General features: G+C 38.9%; 1 protein-coding gene across 5 annotated transcripts in view; it reads left to right on the top strand.

The window, feature by feature from the left end:
• The window catches only part of ZNF407 (zinc finger protein 407), a 380,413-nt gene that overhangs the window by 163,233 nt on the left and 198,170 nt on the right, over window positions 1–19,010 (top strand). Inside the window, exons 5-6 of one of the 5 annotated variants that reach the window (XR_014074896.1) lie at window positions 12,076–12,231; window positions 15,702–15,988. The exons of 3 other annotated variants lie outside the window; for them this stretch is intronic. Coding sequence is in view for 1 of the 2 variants with exons in the window: in XM_081562835.1 (XP_081418961.1) it covers window positions 12,076–12,145 (70 nt within the window). In the remaining variant the exon portion in view is untranslated. Of the gene's footprint in view, window positions 1–12,075; window positions 13,711–15,701; window positions 15,989–19,010 lie in introns of those variants that run through there. One more of the 5 variants, XM_081562835.1, reaches the window with a different exon arrangement.

Here is a 19,010-nt window from a genome sequence, read left to right as displayed (position 1 = left end):
TGTATACCTTAGGACTTCTGAATCTGCTGATTAGATTGTATTTCATTACTGTTTTAATTCAGCTGTGATTTTCTTTGTTCTCATAATACATTTTTATTCTCACATTTTTTCCGATAAGCAAAACTTCAGTCACATTGCTCCCCTACCCTCTAACTTTTCTAGTGGTTAAGATCATTTATCTTTTCTGCTTGTCTTCTGGTAGTCTTGTTTAATGAAAGCAAACTTCTTACCACTTGTCTCCTAAAATTCATGTTTTCCTTACCATTTTATGGCCTAATATTTAAGTTTTAAAGGAAATCGAGCAGCTTAAAAAGAAAAGTGCAATATATATATATTCACATACACACACACATATACTCATATATGCTGCTGCTGCTGCTGCTGCTAAATCACTTCAGTTGTGTCCAACTCTGTGCGACCCCATAGACGGCAGCCCACCAGGCTCTGCCATTCCTGGGATTCTCCAGGCAAGAATACTGGAGTGGGTTGCCATTTCCTTCTTCAGTGCATGAACGGGAAAAGTGAAAGTGAAGTCGCTCAGTCGTGTCCAACTCTTAGCGACCCCATGGACTGCAGACTACCAGGCTCCTCCGTCCATGGGATTTTCCAGGCAAGAGTACTGGAGTGGGGTGCCATCGCCTTCTCATATATGCATATATATGTTACTGTGATGGAGAGAACCCTACAGCCAATCTTGATCGTTTCCTGTTGGGAGCATACATCAACTCAGACCATTTTACATACTGAAATTTTTGACCAGCACCTTAGTTTGTTGCCCGCATAAAACGGAAGCCCAATGTCACAGTAATTGTTTCTCTGTTGAATATGATTTTTTTTTTTGCTAGATAATTTGACCTCCTTCATCCTTGTCTTACTCTATTACTGATGAGAAAACTTTTGTGTAATATTTCAGTTTCTGATTTCAGAAACTAAATAATTATTACCGTTATTTGTAACTCAGACATAGCTTGTTAATATTCAAATTCATCATGCCAATATATATATGTAATTCTATTGATGTTTCAAAAAGTCATCCTAAAAATTTTAAGTGTTTTTCCATTCTTAGACATTTTATTAGGTCTTGTTTTCCTTTGTTCTGTTAGGAAAATAGCTTAGAAGATAAGTAGTTAATACTTTTGTTGATGTTCTGAGATAATTCCTGTTTGGGACACTTTGAAATAATAATGATAATAGTGTTATATGAATCTTGTCTTGATCATCAATGAGTAACTTTTTTAAAGTTAATCATTGTTTTAACTTGTGTATGCTGAATGATCATTTAGCTGAAAATTGTAAAATATTTAGTTTGTCATAATATTCTTTGGTCAATATATATGAGATTAATTTTATAAGTTTCATTTTGTTATCCACGTGCTTACAAAAGCTTTACAAATATGGGCCATGGAAATGATAGTTTAATTGTATCAGTGATACTCTGAATCAAAAAAGTATTCTGTCAAATCATTTGTCAGCATTTTAAATTGTTATTTTATATTTTCTAAGTGTCTTCAATTACAGCTTGAAAATGAAAGGCAGTTGAATATAAGTACACACCTCTTCAGCCTGTAACTAAGATGCAATTTATTATTTCCACCAAAATTTCATAACAGAGAGCAGATACACATGAGTGTCTCTTAGCTGGTTTGCTTTTGATGCCAGCGATAGCGGTGCAGTAGATAGAAAGCAAGTTCTAGTTTATGGGCCTCACATGGACGAGCATTCTGCCGTAGCAGTGGTGAATACCCTTAACCTCCCCAGTCACCTCTTAGATTAATGCGACTCCTTGTGGGAATGACAGAATGAGAGTGTGCATTACTTTGTATGAACAATAAACATCCCCAAAGTCTTCGGAGTACACCGGCCCTTCAGAATGGTATATGCACATGACCTTGCGGGAAGAAAATGCTCTTCCTTAGAAATACAGCCATTTCCTTTTCCCTCCTCATCTCATGTCAGAATCTCTTCAGAAATCAAAACATTTTATTTTGAAAAGAACTTCTTAATTAAATGGTTCATGCTCCCTAAAACATGGAATCAGCATGTATAAGGACAAAAATAAAATTGTAGATCACATCTCTCCAAGACGCTACTCTTATCCTGTGCTCATGTGTCTTACTGAGTAGTAACTTTTCTCACTTCTCCTGGGAGTATAAATATATGGATAGGATTTTGTATAAATGAGAATCTTAATGATCACAATATTTCACTACTTCCTTTGTTTCATTCATACATGTGGATATTATTCCATGTGATTTTATAAATACAAATTTGAATTATAATTTAGTAGCTTTATAATCTGTTGTTTATATGTATCAAGATATTACTATTGAATGGACATTTATTATGTTTCTAAATTTTTACTCTGATAACAGTGTTGTGTGTAAATCTTTTCTCAAGTTAGTAAATTGTTTTTCTTGTGTAAACTCTGGAACTGCTCAAGGTATCCATATTTTGTTACATTTGATCTGTCTTGCACTTCATTCTCCCAAAGGGCATGGTTATTATTTTACTATGCATATTTTAAGGGTGGAGAATGATGATATTTTTATTTTATATATTTCATGTAACCAAATACAAAATGTGAGATTTTACAGTAAACTTTGATTTTCTTTGCATTAGATCAGTTTTAAAATTCCTCTTATACTCATTTCATCATCCCTTTCATTAATAATGCTTTAATAGGAGACATTGACAAATATTCTAAGTGTTTGAAATATCAAGTAGTGATTATCCAGTGAAAGAAAATAATAATGCTTAATATTTTTAAATTTAGATTTCATATTTTCATGTCTACTGGTTTTATTTTATTTTTTTTAAATAAATTTATTTATTTTAGTTGGAGGCTAATTACTTTACAATATTGTAATAGTTTTTGCCATACATTGACGTGAACATGTTTTATCAAACTCTTGGTGTTCCAGGAAAGCGTTAATAATTACGTTTGTAATTGTCAAAGGTTGAGGATAAATGTGGCAGTCTACATTCTAACACAGTGAGCTGTCAGCCAACCGTGGGTGGAAGTTTTTCCATTGTCCAGCATGTAAGAATTCTTAGGTACCTTAAGATATCATACTGTATAGAATTTAGTAATGACAGATGAGGAGTGGAGGTGATAATGCTTTGTTGTCATTGTTGTTAAATAAAACCGAGACCTTTTCTGTCTCTTAGTGGGTGATGGCTAGTGAGGTTGGGGCCCAGCTTTACAAGTCTATAATTCTTAGACAGTTTTGTTATGTATAAACATCAAATGAGCCACGGGCACTCAGTCTTCCAAGGCCCATCTTGAAATGCTTTATCCCAGTCTTTAGCCATCAGACTGATGGAGGCTCCCGAGGGCCCCTGCAGTGTGGGGTTGGCCATCCTGGCACTGAGATTGTCCTGGGTCTGCTCTTCCCGATGGCTTTGCCCTTGTTGGGAAGGCTCCCCTTCACCCAGCCCTGTGGTTTGTAACCGTGCTGCCGACAGGCCGCTCCCAGGAGGGAGACTTGAACTCTCTGTCAGAGAAGACTTGCTGGAACTTCTTGAGTGTGGCTTTGGGGTTTCTCTGTATTTGGAACCAAGCCTGGTGGAGTTCATTTCCTACTGATAAGGAAGGTTGCACAGTGTTCACCTTTTGAGAGAAACTATTTCCCTTATACATATTTACAATTTTTAAATTAATTTTCTGAAATGTTTTATATGGTTTCTCTTACATCTTACTAGATTTTTTTCTGAAATTTTAAGAGGGCAGATTTTTAGGAAATGGGTCAGTCTTACCAGAAAATGTATAAACTGTTTCTGATTCCCTGTAAAAAGAAAGTTTGGTCTTTCTACTTGCGCTGTATTTATCTAAGAACCAGCGAAGCTGTGTTGTGTTACCCTGGATCCGGGTGTTAGCAGTGAATGGCAGAGATAATGTGGTTTTTATCAATATTAATACTTGCTGGGGCACTGTTTCAAAAAGGTCAGGAATGACGGAGCGAAAAATTTTCGCGAGAATGCTTTATAACGTGTCTTGAAAACATGAAGCAATTTAACCCACTTGCTTGTCCTTGGCTGCCGAGGAGAAGCTGCGTCTGGAGGGCTGGGGACCTTGCCAAGAATACAGGGCGGTAGGGCGGCGGGGGGGCCTCCCTGGCCAGACCGGCCAGGGCTCCTCAGAGCTGCCCTGACCCCGAGCTGGAAGAGGGCTGCGGGCTGACTGAGCCCAAGTCACACACGCTGCATCGTCTTCTTTCTTTCTCGCCCGTGGAGGGTACGTCTTTGCACACTTGAGTTACTTGTAAGTCATCACACATTTGTAGAGTGGTCTCCTGCTTTTCAGAGAGAAACTGTTGTTTTAATAACTACACACTCAATTTTTATTGAATTGCCATCATCAGTGATTTTTTTTTTTTTGAGTGGGGCCTCTTAATGTTTTGGGGTTAGACAGTTTTTTGAAAATGACCATCCAGTCACAGTTTCTCTCTGCACACCACGTGACAAACGCATAGCATTACCGGGAAAGCTCATATTAATTACTTTAATTAACACGTGACTTGAGGAGTGCTAGATTAATCAGCACGTGACTCTTGGTTATTTGTACCCTTGTGGGAATTTTTCGCCACCAAATGCAAATACCAGGCTGAAAATATTGCTTTGTTTGTCTGTGGAGAGAATATTCATCGCAGTAGTACTGTACATCCAAGAAAACAGAAAGTAATTAAAATGTTGATTACTCTAGTAAATCTCCAAAATGTCCTATTATTTGTGTTTCGTATGTAGTCACATTTCTGAGAAGTTAGCTTTTGCACAACAACCTACCATGATTATCTGATCTCCTCCGGAAGGTTAGCTGAGTTGTTTCCTATATTACTTAGGAAAAAATTTCTTTTCACAATTGAAAATGTCAGCATCAATTTAAAGTAACACTAAGCATGTGCTTGCTTTCTGAATATTATCCTCCAGCCACCCTGCTGAGGATCTGGCTGTGACAGTTTGATTAGATCATCAATCCTCACTGTTAACAGCACTTTTCCTGAACACCTGGGCTGCTGGGTCACATCTGAATCCAGCTACCGTTGTTTCCATGACCCAACGTGCGTTCACCATAGCAATTTACATTATGTGTGCAAATTAAAAGTTACCTTATAACAACAGTTTACTTTAAAAAATGACCTCGTTTTCCCCCACGTTAAAGTTATGTTACAGGAGTTGCGTCTTTTGTATGATGAAAGACTCTTGTAGACATAGTCACCCGCCATGATGAAGGTGTGTTTCTTTTTTCTTTTTACTTTGGCTCTTTGGATCAGAATCTCTAAAAATGAAAATAATCTCGTCTTTCATCTTCTTGTGCTATTTAGAAATCTGCTTTGATTGCATTTTAAAATTTTGGTTACATTTTACTAGATTTAAACCTAAATAAATAATTGAATTTGTCATCTATTGCTGAAAATCTTTCTGCTTTCTATTCCTAATTCTCCACTTGAACTGTCACAATGGTCTGATTTATACTTTCCTATTTATAGTCATAGCGATAGAGATAAATACCCACTTACATTTTCAATGCAAATTGTTTAGTAGCACACTGCAACATAAACAACTGTTAAATCTAGCATTATCAGATTTTTTGGTACCATAATAATCTTTTGTTTTCCTCACAACTTTTCATTTATATAATGAGAGGAGGAAAATATAAAAAATTACATCATTAAAATTTATAACTTTGGTGTAGGGGCCTGATTTCTGTTACTCAAGCAAAGTTTTACTGTGCATGTTTAAACAGTATTAAATGTTTCTACCTGATATTGGTAGAGACAGAGAAGAGTCAAATATAAATTTCGGCTTCTGTTTTAGCTGGAACTTATTATTGATTTTTAGTTTTTAATTGTTTATTATTTTAAGGCACATATGAACTTTGTATAAGCATGTCAGAGAGGTGTGTTGTTTTGGTGAGAAAATCATATCGTCTCTCCCTGATTTCTCAACTTTTTGATTCTTTCCTTCTTTCATGTTTAGTGGAATAGCATATGGGTGTGTATTAAAAAGGACTTTCCTGTTTCTGATACACTACTCTTGTTTTCCCAAAGATGTAAATCTTTTGGAGTCATTAAAATTTTTCATCCTTATTTTTAATGACCTATTACTTCATAGGACCTAGGAAACTGTTATTAAATAATACTAAATATTCCAAAGTAAGATTGTACTCTGTTGAGCTCGAAGCCACCATGTATGTGGGTAGGTTTTCTGCAGTGAGTGAGCTGTAGTCTGCTGGAGCCAGGACACATACATCCCAGCTAAGCTGCCTCTCTTCCTTGGACCTCATATTTTCATTAGCATGGCTAATGTTCAGAACAAGATCTTTGTCATCTCTCAGAAAGTCTATAACCGTTGTGAACTCCCAGGCATTTGACAGTGGCACAATATGATATGTTGAAAGTTCATTTGCTTCCTAAGCGGTTGACCTAGTTTTAATTCAGCCTTTTCTCTATCCAGCTGTGTGACCTTGTATACATTACTTTAAATCTCTGTCTCTGTATGCCTGTGTGGGATTCTAGAAAGAAAGTGAGTGCCAGGGTAACAGCACTTGAGCTCCGGTTGTGTCCATAAGTAGCTTTATTTCCTTGCGTGAATCTCTTTGACTCTCTGAATCTTAGTTTCATTATCTGTAAAGCTGATGTGATAGACTATTGTGAGGATCAAATGAGATAATAAGTGAAAAGCACTGTAAGGGAAATAAAATAACAACATGTCATAAAGAATAAGACTCTAGCAGAGAATTATTAAAATCTAGTACCTGAGTTTTATTCCTAAAACAGCCATCTTACGAACTGATGCAACCTTAACCAAGTCATTTAATTTCTGATACTCAGGTTATTGAACTAAAAATATGGGGAACGACTCGAAATTTTCAAAAGGAGTAGATTAGGTGAGGTTCAGTATGTAAGTGGCATCGCTGGTGTTGGTGTGGAGTAGGTGCCTCACGCGTGTGCATCACCTTTACTTGGTGTGTGTGTGCATATAACAAGATTTACTGACGCCCGATCTGGTTTTAAGTTCTCAGAGTGGAGTGCTGACAAAGGTAAAGATGCTCTTTTTCCTGTGGAAAAGTCAGAAAATGCGCAAGCCAGTGAATCATTTTAGAAAGCAGTGAGTGCTATGGCAGGAGTGACTGGGGCAAGAGGTCCGGGAGTGACAGGCTAGCAGCAGGCGGGATTATGAGACTGTTCAGGCAAGGCCATCCCCAAAACATGTTGTAAAACTATCTTTGAGGAAATTGTAGACTCAGGTGCCGCTGTACGCAGATAATGAAACTAAGACTCGTGGTTATTTTTGAGGCATTGTGAGTAGAAGCTTGAATGATGAGAAGGAGTGTGTCAAAGCGTGCTCTAGGCAGAGGGACTAGGGCGTGCACGCTCTGAGGCGGGAGCCCAGGACAGCCTTGGGTGTGCTGAGCAGGGTGCCTGTGGCTGTGCCCCGTGCCCGGCCCGACAGCAGCCTGCTCACGCGGGCCTCTGGGAGGTGCGGGGAAGGCTTGGCACACTTTGTGCCATGGGTGTGTGTGGGGAGGACTTGCGAGAGCAGGCAGCGCTCTGCACAGTCACTCTGATTGCATCACAGGGCACCGCTCAAGGTCTCCCCGGGTGATTTTGCAACGACCTTGACACCGGCCGCTCCCTCCACCCCCCTGCTGAATCTTAAATTGGACTTTAGTGCTGTTTTCATCCTCAGTACAGATAGTTGTGCAGGATGTAATTTCTAGTGTATGGTAAAAGTTGACATTGTAAAGTATTAGTTATGCCACTTAAAAATACATCCCACAGACTGTTAGTACCGTGGTGATCTGACGCACACTTCAGTTCAGTTCAGTCGCTCAGTTGTGTCCGACTCTTAGCGACCCCATGAATCACAGCATGCCAGGCCTCCCTGTCCATCACCAACTCCTGGAGTCTACCCAAACCCATGTCCATTGAGTCAGTGATGCCATCCAGCCATCTCATCCTCTGTCGTCCCCTTCTCCTCCTGCCCCCAATCCTTCCCAGCATTAGAGTCTTTTCCAGTGAGTCAACTCTTTGCATGAGGTGGTGTTTCAGCTTCAACATCAGTCCTTCCAATGAACACCCAGGACTGATCTCCTTTAGGATGGACTGGTTGGATCTCCTTGCAGTCCAAGGGACAGACGCTCAAGAGTCTTCTCCAACACCACAGTTCAAAAGCTTCAATTCTTCGGCGCTCGGCTTTCTTCACCATCCAATTCTCACATCCATACATGACCACTGGAAAAACCATAGCCTTGACTAGACGGACTTTTGTTAGCAAAGTAATGTCTCTGCTTTTTAATATGCTATCTAGGTTGGTCATAACTTTCCTTCCAAGGAGTAAGCGTCTTTTAATTTCATGGCTGCAATCACCATCTGCAGTAATTTTGGAGCCCCCAAAAATAAAGTCTGACACTGTTTCCACTGTTTTCCCATCTATTTCCCATGAAATGATGGGACCAGATGCCATGATCTTAGTTTTCTGAACGTTGAGCTTTAAGCCAACTTTTTCACTCTCCTCTTTCACTTTCATCAAGAGGCTCTTTAGTTCTTCTTCGCTTTCTGCTGTAAGGGTGGTGTCATCTGCATATCTGAGGTTATTGATATTTCTCCCAGCAATCTTGATTCCGACTTGTGTTTCTTCCAGCCCAGCGTTTCTCATGATGTACTCTGCATATTATCATCTATTTAAAAGATTCATGACGAAGCTCTTCTCAACCTGTCAGAAAATTTACGTTTATTCTTCTTGAACTCATAGATCTTTCCCACTTCCCCCAGAGATTTTTTTATGGTTTTTATGTGAGGAACTATTTTAATGATCATCCCATCATATGTATGTGTGTGTGTGTGTGTGTGTGTGTGTGTGTGTGTATAGGGCTTCCCAGGTGTTTCAGTGGTAAAGAATCTGCCCATCATTGCAGGAGATGCAGGTTCGACCCCTGGGTCTGGAAGATCCCCTGGAGAAGGAAATGGCAACCCACTCCAGTATTCTTGCTTCAGAAATCTTATGGACAGAAGAGCCTCTGTGGTGGCAGAGTCAAACATGACTTAGCAACTAAACAATAGCAACATATGCATGTCTACACAGTGAAATAAGGTTATTTTTTAGGATGTCTGGCCATAAAGCTCTAAATGTTCATTGTCTAGCAGGATTATTATTTTAATTTGTATTACTGATACCCAGTTGATTGAAACAACAAAATTGATACAAAATTGATAAATTATTAAACATATAAAGTATAATGTCATTAGAATTGCATCTCTTAATGAGATGAAGAGGGTTTTAAAAATTTCAATTCATGTTCCCATGGATGAATGTTATTACGTCAATAGAATGAAACAGTCTGGTGGGAATTAATAGAAAACATAAATGATATTGAGATACTATAACTGTGTGGCTTAGAAAGAAGTTCTAATGATTATTAGGACACTGTTTATACATTATATATGTTTCTCTATTGTTTATATCATGCCATTGTGTAGGATCAATTATTCTGTTTTAAAAAGTTATTCTAATGACTGCATGGTTGGAATGGATAAGTTTGCAGAAAGGTTCCCAATGAATGGATAGATGTATGCACTTAGCTAAAAGTTATAGAATATTCTTTAAGTAAAAATTAATGGTAAAGTTCCTCCTACTAGTTTGAATAAATGCTGAACAGAATATATATGTTGAATTATCTCTGAGAAATGTTTCTTGTACTGATATAATATTGGTCTCCTGGAAGTAAATGTAGAGTCTTCTATTTATTTCTTCCTTCTTGAAATCACAAAAAGTAAATACCTGAGCCAGACTGAGATGTAAGGATGAGAGCGCTCTTTCTCCAGCCTTGTCATAAGGAATTTTTTCTGTGACAAATTGTTTCCCGGGATTCTTTAAACATAAAGCGAAGGCTGAGGCAGTTCCATTCTGGAGAAGCTGTGGGCCTTTGCTGTGGTTTTGTTACCTTAGTGAGCTAGAGCTCCGCTCCCTCAGTGTTTCTTACCTATGCTGTTTGTGTTTTCTCTCCTTTACAAGTGATGTCAGCCATCAGCGATCTTTCAGGATGATGAGGCGCGATCTCTGAGCAGGAACTAGAGATGCCTTCCACCATCCTGTCGACATGTACCTGCATTTAGAACATTTGATTTAGGCCAAGTGTCCTGTGTCCCTTTTCATAGAAATATGTACAAACAAGGGGCCCCTGTTAAGTTCTGCTGGGTTCGTGGTGCCTTGATTATAAAAAGGGCTTCTTTCTTTGCCTGGTGACTTTTTACCCCTTGTGAGCACAGGGCAGGGAGGGTAAGAAGAATGCCTTTCGGTGAGAGAAAGGCCGTTGTGGTAGGATGTGGTCGGTGATCCCTGGCCTGCGGTTCTGCCTCAGGAACTTTCCTCGGCAGATCAGAAAAAGGAAGGAGAATGAAGTGGGCTGGGGGCCAGGACAAGCTGCCTGCACACCATCTGGACTCGCAGCCTCTCCCTCGTGCCCTCCGAGCCTGTAGAGATGACTTGTTACAGCACAGAGCATAGACTGGCGAGGGGAGGACATTGAGGGGAGTTAGTTCAGGCGGGAGACAGTGTGGTTTGAACAACATGGTAGGATCGTCAGATTTGGGGTGGAACCAATAGCTTTGCTGAAGGATTGATAGGAGATGAAAGAGGAGAATGAAAAATGGAATGGGTTGCCTCAATGATGATACTCTTGACTGAGATGCAGGAACCTGGAAGGACCACTTACTGAGAATTTGGGAATCAAGAGTAAGGAGTAGGGTACCGTCAGACGTTTAAGTGGAGATGGTGGCTGGCAAGATGTGTTTGTAGTTGTAGAAGAGAAGGCAGACACCAGGTCTGGAAGGACGCTGTTAGGAGGGAGAGGCCTGTACCTGTTGTCTAAAGATGACCCTGGGTGTAATTTCCCAGTGCACACATGGCTTGGAGAAGAGAGGGAAGGGGACTGAGCCTTTGGTGGTCCACTTGAGGTCAGGAGGCTGGGGGAAGCTGCAGTGGATTCAGGGAGCAGCTTGTAGGGGAAAGATGGAGTGTGGACATCTTAACACTAAGCAGCAGAAATACTGCAAGGAGGGACTTGACTTTGGGGAAATTATTATTTGTAACATCAAGACACAGAACTAGGCCTTCAGATTCTTACTGCTCTGAACTGGAGTCTGTTGAACTGGATGGTTGTTGAGATTCCATCATTGCCCCAAGTCCTAGGGTTCTGCAGTGTCAGACCTACCTCTGAAGACATGCCCGGGACCTTTGTTAAGCAGGGCTTTAAATCTGGTCATGCTGCTGACATGAGAAATCGGAAGTTCTCCTCTTGTGACTGGCCTCGGTAATGTCCTCACTATTCACAGGTCCTTCTGGAAAACGGACTAAGGATCCCAGTTCCATTTCCATGAGTGACTCCTGAGTCTTCCTCACTGTCACACTGCATATTGTACTGTTGTGTTCAGTCCACGGAAGTGACCTGGCAGGGATCCTGCATGATTGCAGACCCACTTCCCTTGGACAGTCTCTTTTGGGAGTCTTTTTCCTAAAAAATATGTTTTTATGTGTTTATGGTTCTGAGGTAGATTAAAATATGAAGAGGCTTTTACTCCATGATTTATTCTATTTTTGTATTAATATTTTTAAAAGATTTAATTTCATGGTTGGTATTTTGCACGTCATAAACTTTTATAGTTATTCATTTATGAATATGAGAGTTCTGGCATGTAGTTTTGTATTTTTTAAGACCTTTGGAGATACTGATGAAACTGTCGTGGTTATTGTCTTGTTTTATATTGTACGTATCAAAGAAGATTTATATTTTTTCTCTGAGTAGTCTCATCAGCTGATATATTGAATTGTCTTCTTAGAATGCATCAGGATTATGCTGTGAAATCCATGTGTTTTAAAGCAGAGTTTCATTATACAGTTATATCCCACTCTTAGTCTTAAAGTGTTAGCAGCTTGAGAAAAAAGCAAATAGTGCGATTAGGTCACATACCATGTCTGTATATTCATCTCATCCAGGATATTAGGCAAGTGTGGTTCATAGTTTCATGTTTTTATGAGTCACTTTAATTTTAATTTTTCACACTGTGTATGACCTAGGGGAGGAGATTGCCTCTGGTCCTCAGCCTGGCCAAGGAGGGCTCGCTGTCTGGAATCAAGGTTCATCTAGTTCCGGTCATCCCGCTGCTTCCGTGGTGTGGCTGGGAGTGAGGAGGCTGTCGCGGTAGGGCTTGGCTGCTTCAGTCTTATCTGGAGGTGGAAGTCCATGGGTTTTAGAAAACTTTCTACAAGTTTTGGTAATGAGTTGTTACTAAATCTTTAAGATAGTATTGAAAGAATTCTTAATAAACGGACTGATGCAGTAAAGTGATGCAAGAAGGAGCTTTTTTGCATTGTCTGCATGGTCTCCAGCCTTCCCTTTTACAAGAATGTGTTGTTTCTAGTCATTTTACTGGAAACATGTAGGTAACATTAAGAAACATTCATGCAGGTAACATTAAGAGTAACACTAAGGAAAATTCATATAGCAAATATCTTTCTCTACTTTAAATGGCTGTTACTCATTTTAAAAGATCCTAAATTTTGCTTATTTGAACTCTTTTTAAAGCTTGATCAATTTAAATGTAAAGTTCCCAGTGAAGTAGAAAGTCATTCGGTTTGTTGAAGAACAATCAGTGAGATTTTTATCCTCGATCACAGTTACCAGTGTCACGAGTGTCATTCTGGATAATTACAAACACAGAAACGATCAAACAAAAAAATATATTTTACTACCAAGCTGGATTTTTAGGGAATACATTTTTTAAAATAGGATTTTAAAAATAACTTTTAAAAATGATGTGATCTGATTACACAAATAATTCTTACTTATGTAATTTTGTGAAACTTTTAATTTTATGTTTGCATCTTTGTTGAAGAGACTGAAATCTATCTGTTCTATAGCACTTTTCATGTTCCTTTCACTTAGATATGGTCCGGTCCCCTCACAGCGTCCTTGATAGCACACATTTGCAAATTATCCACATTTACTTTGTTTAACAATTTTTCTAACTTCATGTTGTGAAAAAATTTTGAACACACAGATGCGTTAATGAGAAGCACTGTGATCGCTGTGCCCTGACCACTCAGCCCAGCATCTGCAGGACTGTGTCTTATCTGCTTTCATCCCCATCTTCACTCTCATATCCCCTCCCCATGGGCAGGAAGAAGCCAATTTTATTTAATTTGGGGAGGTTTATCCTTCTCTTGTTTTAAACACAAGCAAATATGGAATATATTGTGTTTTGAGGTTCAAAACCTTAACTAAGATTTTCTTTTTCAAAGTACTAATCAGTTAATAGCATTCATTTCCCATGATTATTAATGCCCTTAATAGAAGAGATTTCAGGTATCTCTTGACTTGCTACTTTTGCATTCCAGTCCCCTATGATGAAAATGACATTTTTTTTTGGTGTTAGTTCTAGAGGGTCTTGTAGGTCTTCATGGAACCATTTAACTTCATCTTCTTAATATTAATGGTTGGGGCATAGACTTGGATTACTGTGATATTGAATGGTTTGCCTTGGAAACGAACAGAGATCATGCCATCGTTTTTGAGCTTGCACCCAAGTACTGCGTTTTGGACTCTTCTGTTGACTATGAGGGCTACTCCATTTCTTCTAAGGGATTCTTGCCCATAGTAGTAGATAGAGTGGTCATCTGAATTAAATTCGCCCATTCCTGTCCATTTTAGTTCACTGATTTCTAAAATGTTGATGTTCACTCTTGTCATTTCCTGTTTGACCGCTTCCAATTTATCTTGATTCATGGACCTAACATTCCAGGTTCCTATGCAGTATTGTCTTTACAGCATTGGACTTTCCTCCACCACCAGTCCCATCCACAGCTGGGCGTCATTTCTGCTTTGGCTCTGTCTCTTCATTCTTTCTGGAGTTATTTCTCCTCTGATCTCCAGTAGCAGATTGGACACCTGCTGACCTGGGGAGTTCATCTTTTGGTGTCCTATCTTTCTGCCTTTTCATGTTGTTGGTGGAGTTCTCAAGGCAAGATACAATAAGTAGTTTGGTTAAGTTGAAACAGTTACATATTGGAATGACGAGATGAGCAAAGTCAGATCAGGTCTAAAGCCTGTTTCTGTCTGTCGTCTCCGGCTGCCCGGTGGTCTCCTGACACCAGCCCTCTTCTGCTGCTGGGTCGTGTCCATCACCCGTGTCCTGTCTGTCCCGTTTCCACCTCTCCCAGTAATTCAGGATATGACTCTACTATTTTAGAGTTTTCTTACTTTAGTGTGTTCATAGGTTATTATTGCCACAGCATGAGTCTTGCTTCCTTACCACGCAAGGGTGTGCTTCGCCTCCTAGTAACATGGAGTGCTTTCTATGTTGTTCCCATGCCTCACAGTATGTGTCCAGGTGCCAGTTCCATTTACTTCTCCACACAAATCCTCTGGATTTTTTATGCTCACCGTTATGCATATTCTTGACTGAAAGATGTAGAGTGTGCTGGAAGCTGCTTTATGAACGGTCATTCTTAGATTTGTTGCTGTTCTGCTGCCCTGTGGCTTGATCCACCCAATTAGAGACACGGCTTTGCGTCTGCATCATCCTCCTACTGATACCTGTGGCTGGGTTCTGTGGCTGCTGCTGAGTCTGAGTAGGTGTGGGGGCCAACCTCTGACTCAGCCTCCGTCAGGTTCGCCTGGTGGAAGGACTGAGTGGAACTTTCTCCACATCTCACATTTTCACTCTCAGTTCTTTTCTGTTGAAAACTTTCTTCTTATTTCCTGATGCTTAGGTTTATTTTTGCCTTTTCTTACTAATTTTAGTGTATCTAATCAAAATAACACATTTAAAAATTACTTTTCTGTTAATTCAGAGTCTGTCTTTTTTACAAAAAGTGATAATATTTTCCTAATTCTACTAAACAAAGATACAGTATATATAAAGACAGCCATCTAAGTGCTTTCTCTAGGTAGTACACTTAGAATAAAATAAATGTTATAGTATTTTTATAATGTTTGCAGAGCTCAATATAGAATTTATTTTTCCTAATGTGACAGCTGTATGATAGTATTTTTAGATTTAAACATGTAGTAAATTGTTATTGTCTTTTCCATAATATGGAAATAGCATATAGGTAAATTTTTTTTTCTTTCTGAATTCTATTTCTACAAACAAATGAGTTTGAAATTCTTTCTAAATAGTTATAATTCTTAATCTTGTTACCAATCTTCCATTAGTTATTATGCCTCACTTTGTTGGTTTTTTGTTGGGTGGCTTTGATTTATTTAATTCCTGAACTTGATGGTGTATAAGATGAAAAACACTTTATTTGTATATTTAACTCAGTAGTGATGTGACCAGATATAGCATTTGTCAGTTAAATTTATATCCATAAAACTCAGTAAGCAGAATATTATTCTAATAAGTATATAATCTAATTGCTGAGAGTATTCTGCATTTTAACATGCAAATATATTAATGGTTTTGACTTCTGGTCAATATTTGTGTCAATAAAGACACAAGCCTTTTCTAAAACTGTGGATACAATTTATGTACCTAGACACTAAGTAAGGAATTGCTTTCTCTAGACCTTTATCCTGTAACATTCCTTTTCCTTTTCACTGTCAAATTTACTAAGGACCTCATTGATTCTCTTAGATGTTTGTGTGCTAAAATCCATCTCTGAATAAAATCTCATTGCTGTTTTATGTTAATTGTTTTTAGGGTTGGTTTTTCATTGATCGGAGCTCAGTGTGCTCAGACACTCTAGCAGGCGCCTGCTCTCAGTCTGCAGAGTTGGCGTGCCAGCCGATACAGCACCGGTACAATTGGTAGTAAGCGCTGTCACAGGGAAACCCCCCCACGTGTCACCCCCACCCCCTTCAACAACCCGGAGTTCCGATTCTTTGTGAGCAAGAGTTGCAGGACTTTGCACGTTTTCTGTAATCTTCGAGGTTTTCATACTGTGTCTGAATGATGACCTGATATAAAACATACCAAATGTTTCTGTATTACTGTTGTTCCTCTTATTTCGACGAAGTTAACGTTCTTAATTCATTTTATCAGTATGTCCGACACTTCCTCTAACTTGCTTCTTGGGTTGGCAGTTGTTCCTAAAAATCACATCATTGATCTTTAATGTGCAAAAATACTTGTAATAATATGAGTATAAAGGAGTAACTTTGGTTGTATTGTTTTTTTCAAATACAAATTGCAAATTAAATAGTATACTTTTATACCTCACTATGGCATTTACTTGTACATTTGTATTAGAATTATTTTAAGACATTCATTTAATAATATTCATGTTTGAATATTAAGTATATATTAAAAAAAAGATAACATGCATACACATACATACATACATTGATTAAGACCTGAGTGCTCAGCATACCGTGGTGGTGGATTGGGGTACATGAAGGTAATGGTGAAAGTAGGAAATACTCCCAAGAAGCTGCAATGTTGGGCAGGAAGTATTTTAAGGGTGATCATGAAGTATATTTCACAGTGTGTTTGTACAGACCATTTAAAAGCCAATGATAGATTCTAAAGCTACTCTGAATTTTAAAGACATAGGATGGTGGGTTACCTATAGACTCATTGGCAGTATTAATCATATTATGTGTCTTAATTGGGCAGTTTATATATTGGCTCAAAATTTCATTCTCAGATGTCTTCTTTTATGTTTGAAATGTGTAAGGGCAGTCCTATGTAAGATGATAATTTCTCAGTGTGTAAATTTGTTACACTCTCCCAGCTTGGAAATGTGAGATGACTCTTGACCTCAGTGTACACATGGAGTCTGCATCCTACACTTCCGGAGTTTGGTTGGTCACCCGGTACCCACATCATCTTCCTGAGTTGGTCACAGAAGTCCAGGTGGTGGGCCATGCTGGCCGCGTGGGGACATGTCTGTCCCGTGGGCTTCAGCATGTGCTTTCGACGGCTTGAATCTGTGCCTGTTTCCTTTGGGTCGGATCCCCTGACACTCGATTTATTAACATGAGTTGCTCTTCAGTTCCCAACATGACTACCTTTCTTTGTTATTTTAATCTGTATCTCTTGTAGATTGTAGTGTTTATTTCTTATGCTGTACTTTATTTATGTATAATATGCCCTCAGTATGTATTTATATATAATTTATATTTAATTTATATATTAAATATAAGTATTTAATATACTTAAATACTTAAAATACTTAAATATAAGTATTTATATATAATATGCCATCAGTTTGAATTTGAATTTTTGCATCTGCATATCAAATGGCTATTTGCAGATCTATTTTTTAGGTTATCAAAAGAAATTTTTTCACTGTAATGCTTTCCTAGCTCTGACTAAAATTAGCTCAACTTCTTTTACACACAGATGTATTTTAATTCAGCAGCTGCCTTCTTACACATTTTTTTAACACGTTTTGTCTAAATCAGAAATCTGAATGCAAAATACAGCACAGAGGAATATCACATGTATTTATGGCCCTCTCTGGAGGACTGAGGAATAGATAACATTCATTCTTGTGGCTAGTTTCCAACCTTGACAGTCATTATTCAATACATTTCAATAATGTAACTTTAAAACATATTTTTCATTGTATGAAGGCCACTGAACAGGAAAAAAAAATACTAAATGTGAGTAAAGACTGAAGCATTTTGGCATGACTCTTGATAAATGATAAAGGAAATAATTTCTCTCTCTCCCTCTCCGTCTCCCTCCTGCCCTTCTGTGCCGAGACGTGTCACAGCTGGAAACGCAGCTTGGTTGTGACATGCCTTTCACCTCCCTGAGAGGTGGTGCCACATGTCAACAAATTCTGAAGCCTCGACTGAAGTGTTAGAGCACCTTGGTCAGGTTTACAGAATTTTGAGCCTCTGTAAACTTCATTATCGAAATAGTAGTGAGTGTAAAATGGAATAGGCCTGCAAGAAATAGCTGCAGATACTTGTTTCGGGGTAAAAAGTCCTCATACCATGCGTATTCTTGTTTCATCAGGGGTGACTCAATTATTCCAAGATACGTTTTGCCCTCTCCTACATAATTTTCATCAATAAAAATTCTGCTTAAAGGAAAGCACCGTTGTCCCTTCTGCATACCTTCTCACTTTCAAAGTATGCTCTGTGGGAGTGATAGGCTGTTGCCCGTGGGAGGACGTGGAGCTTACAGTGTGACTGAGAGATGCACGCTCTGTTGTGTTTCCCCTAACACTCGGGGCACGGGAAACGTGGTCGCCTGTGAGAACGTTCCTGTTAATTTTCCAGCTCTCTCCTTTACCCATCTGTGTTTAGGGACGATTGGACAGACAGGCTTGTATCACTAACCTTGTGGCCGATTGGCATCCTTTTCCTCCGTTGTTGGTTTCTTTTGAGCCCTTACACACCCAGAGGCTCCTGTAATCGGACACTGACACGGCCGTTCAGCTTTCTGTCTCAGTGACTTTGACTACTTTTGATCCTACTTCATGTAACTGGAGTCCTGTAGCCTTTTTCCTTCTGTGACTGGCTTATTTCACTTTGCATAGAATCCTCTAGGTTTATCCATGCTGAAGCATGTGCCAGGATTTCCTTCCTTTTTAAGGTCGAATAATATTCCATTGTATATGTAGACCACGCTTCCTTATTCATTCATCCATCAATGGAAACGATTTGCTTCTACTGTTTGGCCCTTGTGAATAATGCTGGTACACTATGGTACATTAGGGTGAATAAGTAATTATTTGAAACCCTCCTTTAAATTCTTTTGGGATACACCCAGGAGTGGACTTGCTGGATCAAATAGTAATGTTAGGTTTAATTTTTCGATGAAACCTCCATACTGCTTTCCAAAGTTGCTGCTGCTGTATTTTACATTCTCATTTATGGTTCACAAGGTTTCCAGTTTCTTCTTATCCTGGCTGACTCTTGGTATTTCTGTTTCTTTTGACAGTAACTCCATCCTAGTGGGTGTGACGTGGGAGAGAGCCTGTTTCAATGACATCATCTTCTTTGTACTCCTGCACTTCTTTGTTGTTCTTTTTCTCTCAGTGTTTATCGGTTC

The sequence above is a fragment of the Giraffa tippelskirchi genome, chromosome 14 (assembly GCF_054371585.1).
Source record: "Giraffa tippelskirchi isolate mGirTip1 chromosome 14, T2T-mGirTip1v1.2.pri, whole genome shotgun sequence".
Taxonomy (NCBI): Eukaryota; Metazoa; Chordata; class Mammalia; order Artiodactyla; family Giraffidae; genus Giraffa; species Giraffa tippelskirchi.
The sequence above is the reverse complement of the archived record's forward strand: the minus strand, read 5'-3'. Positions and strand labels throughout refer to the sequence as shown.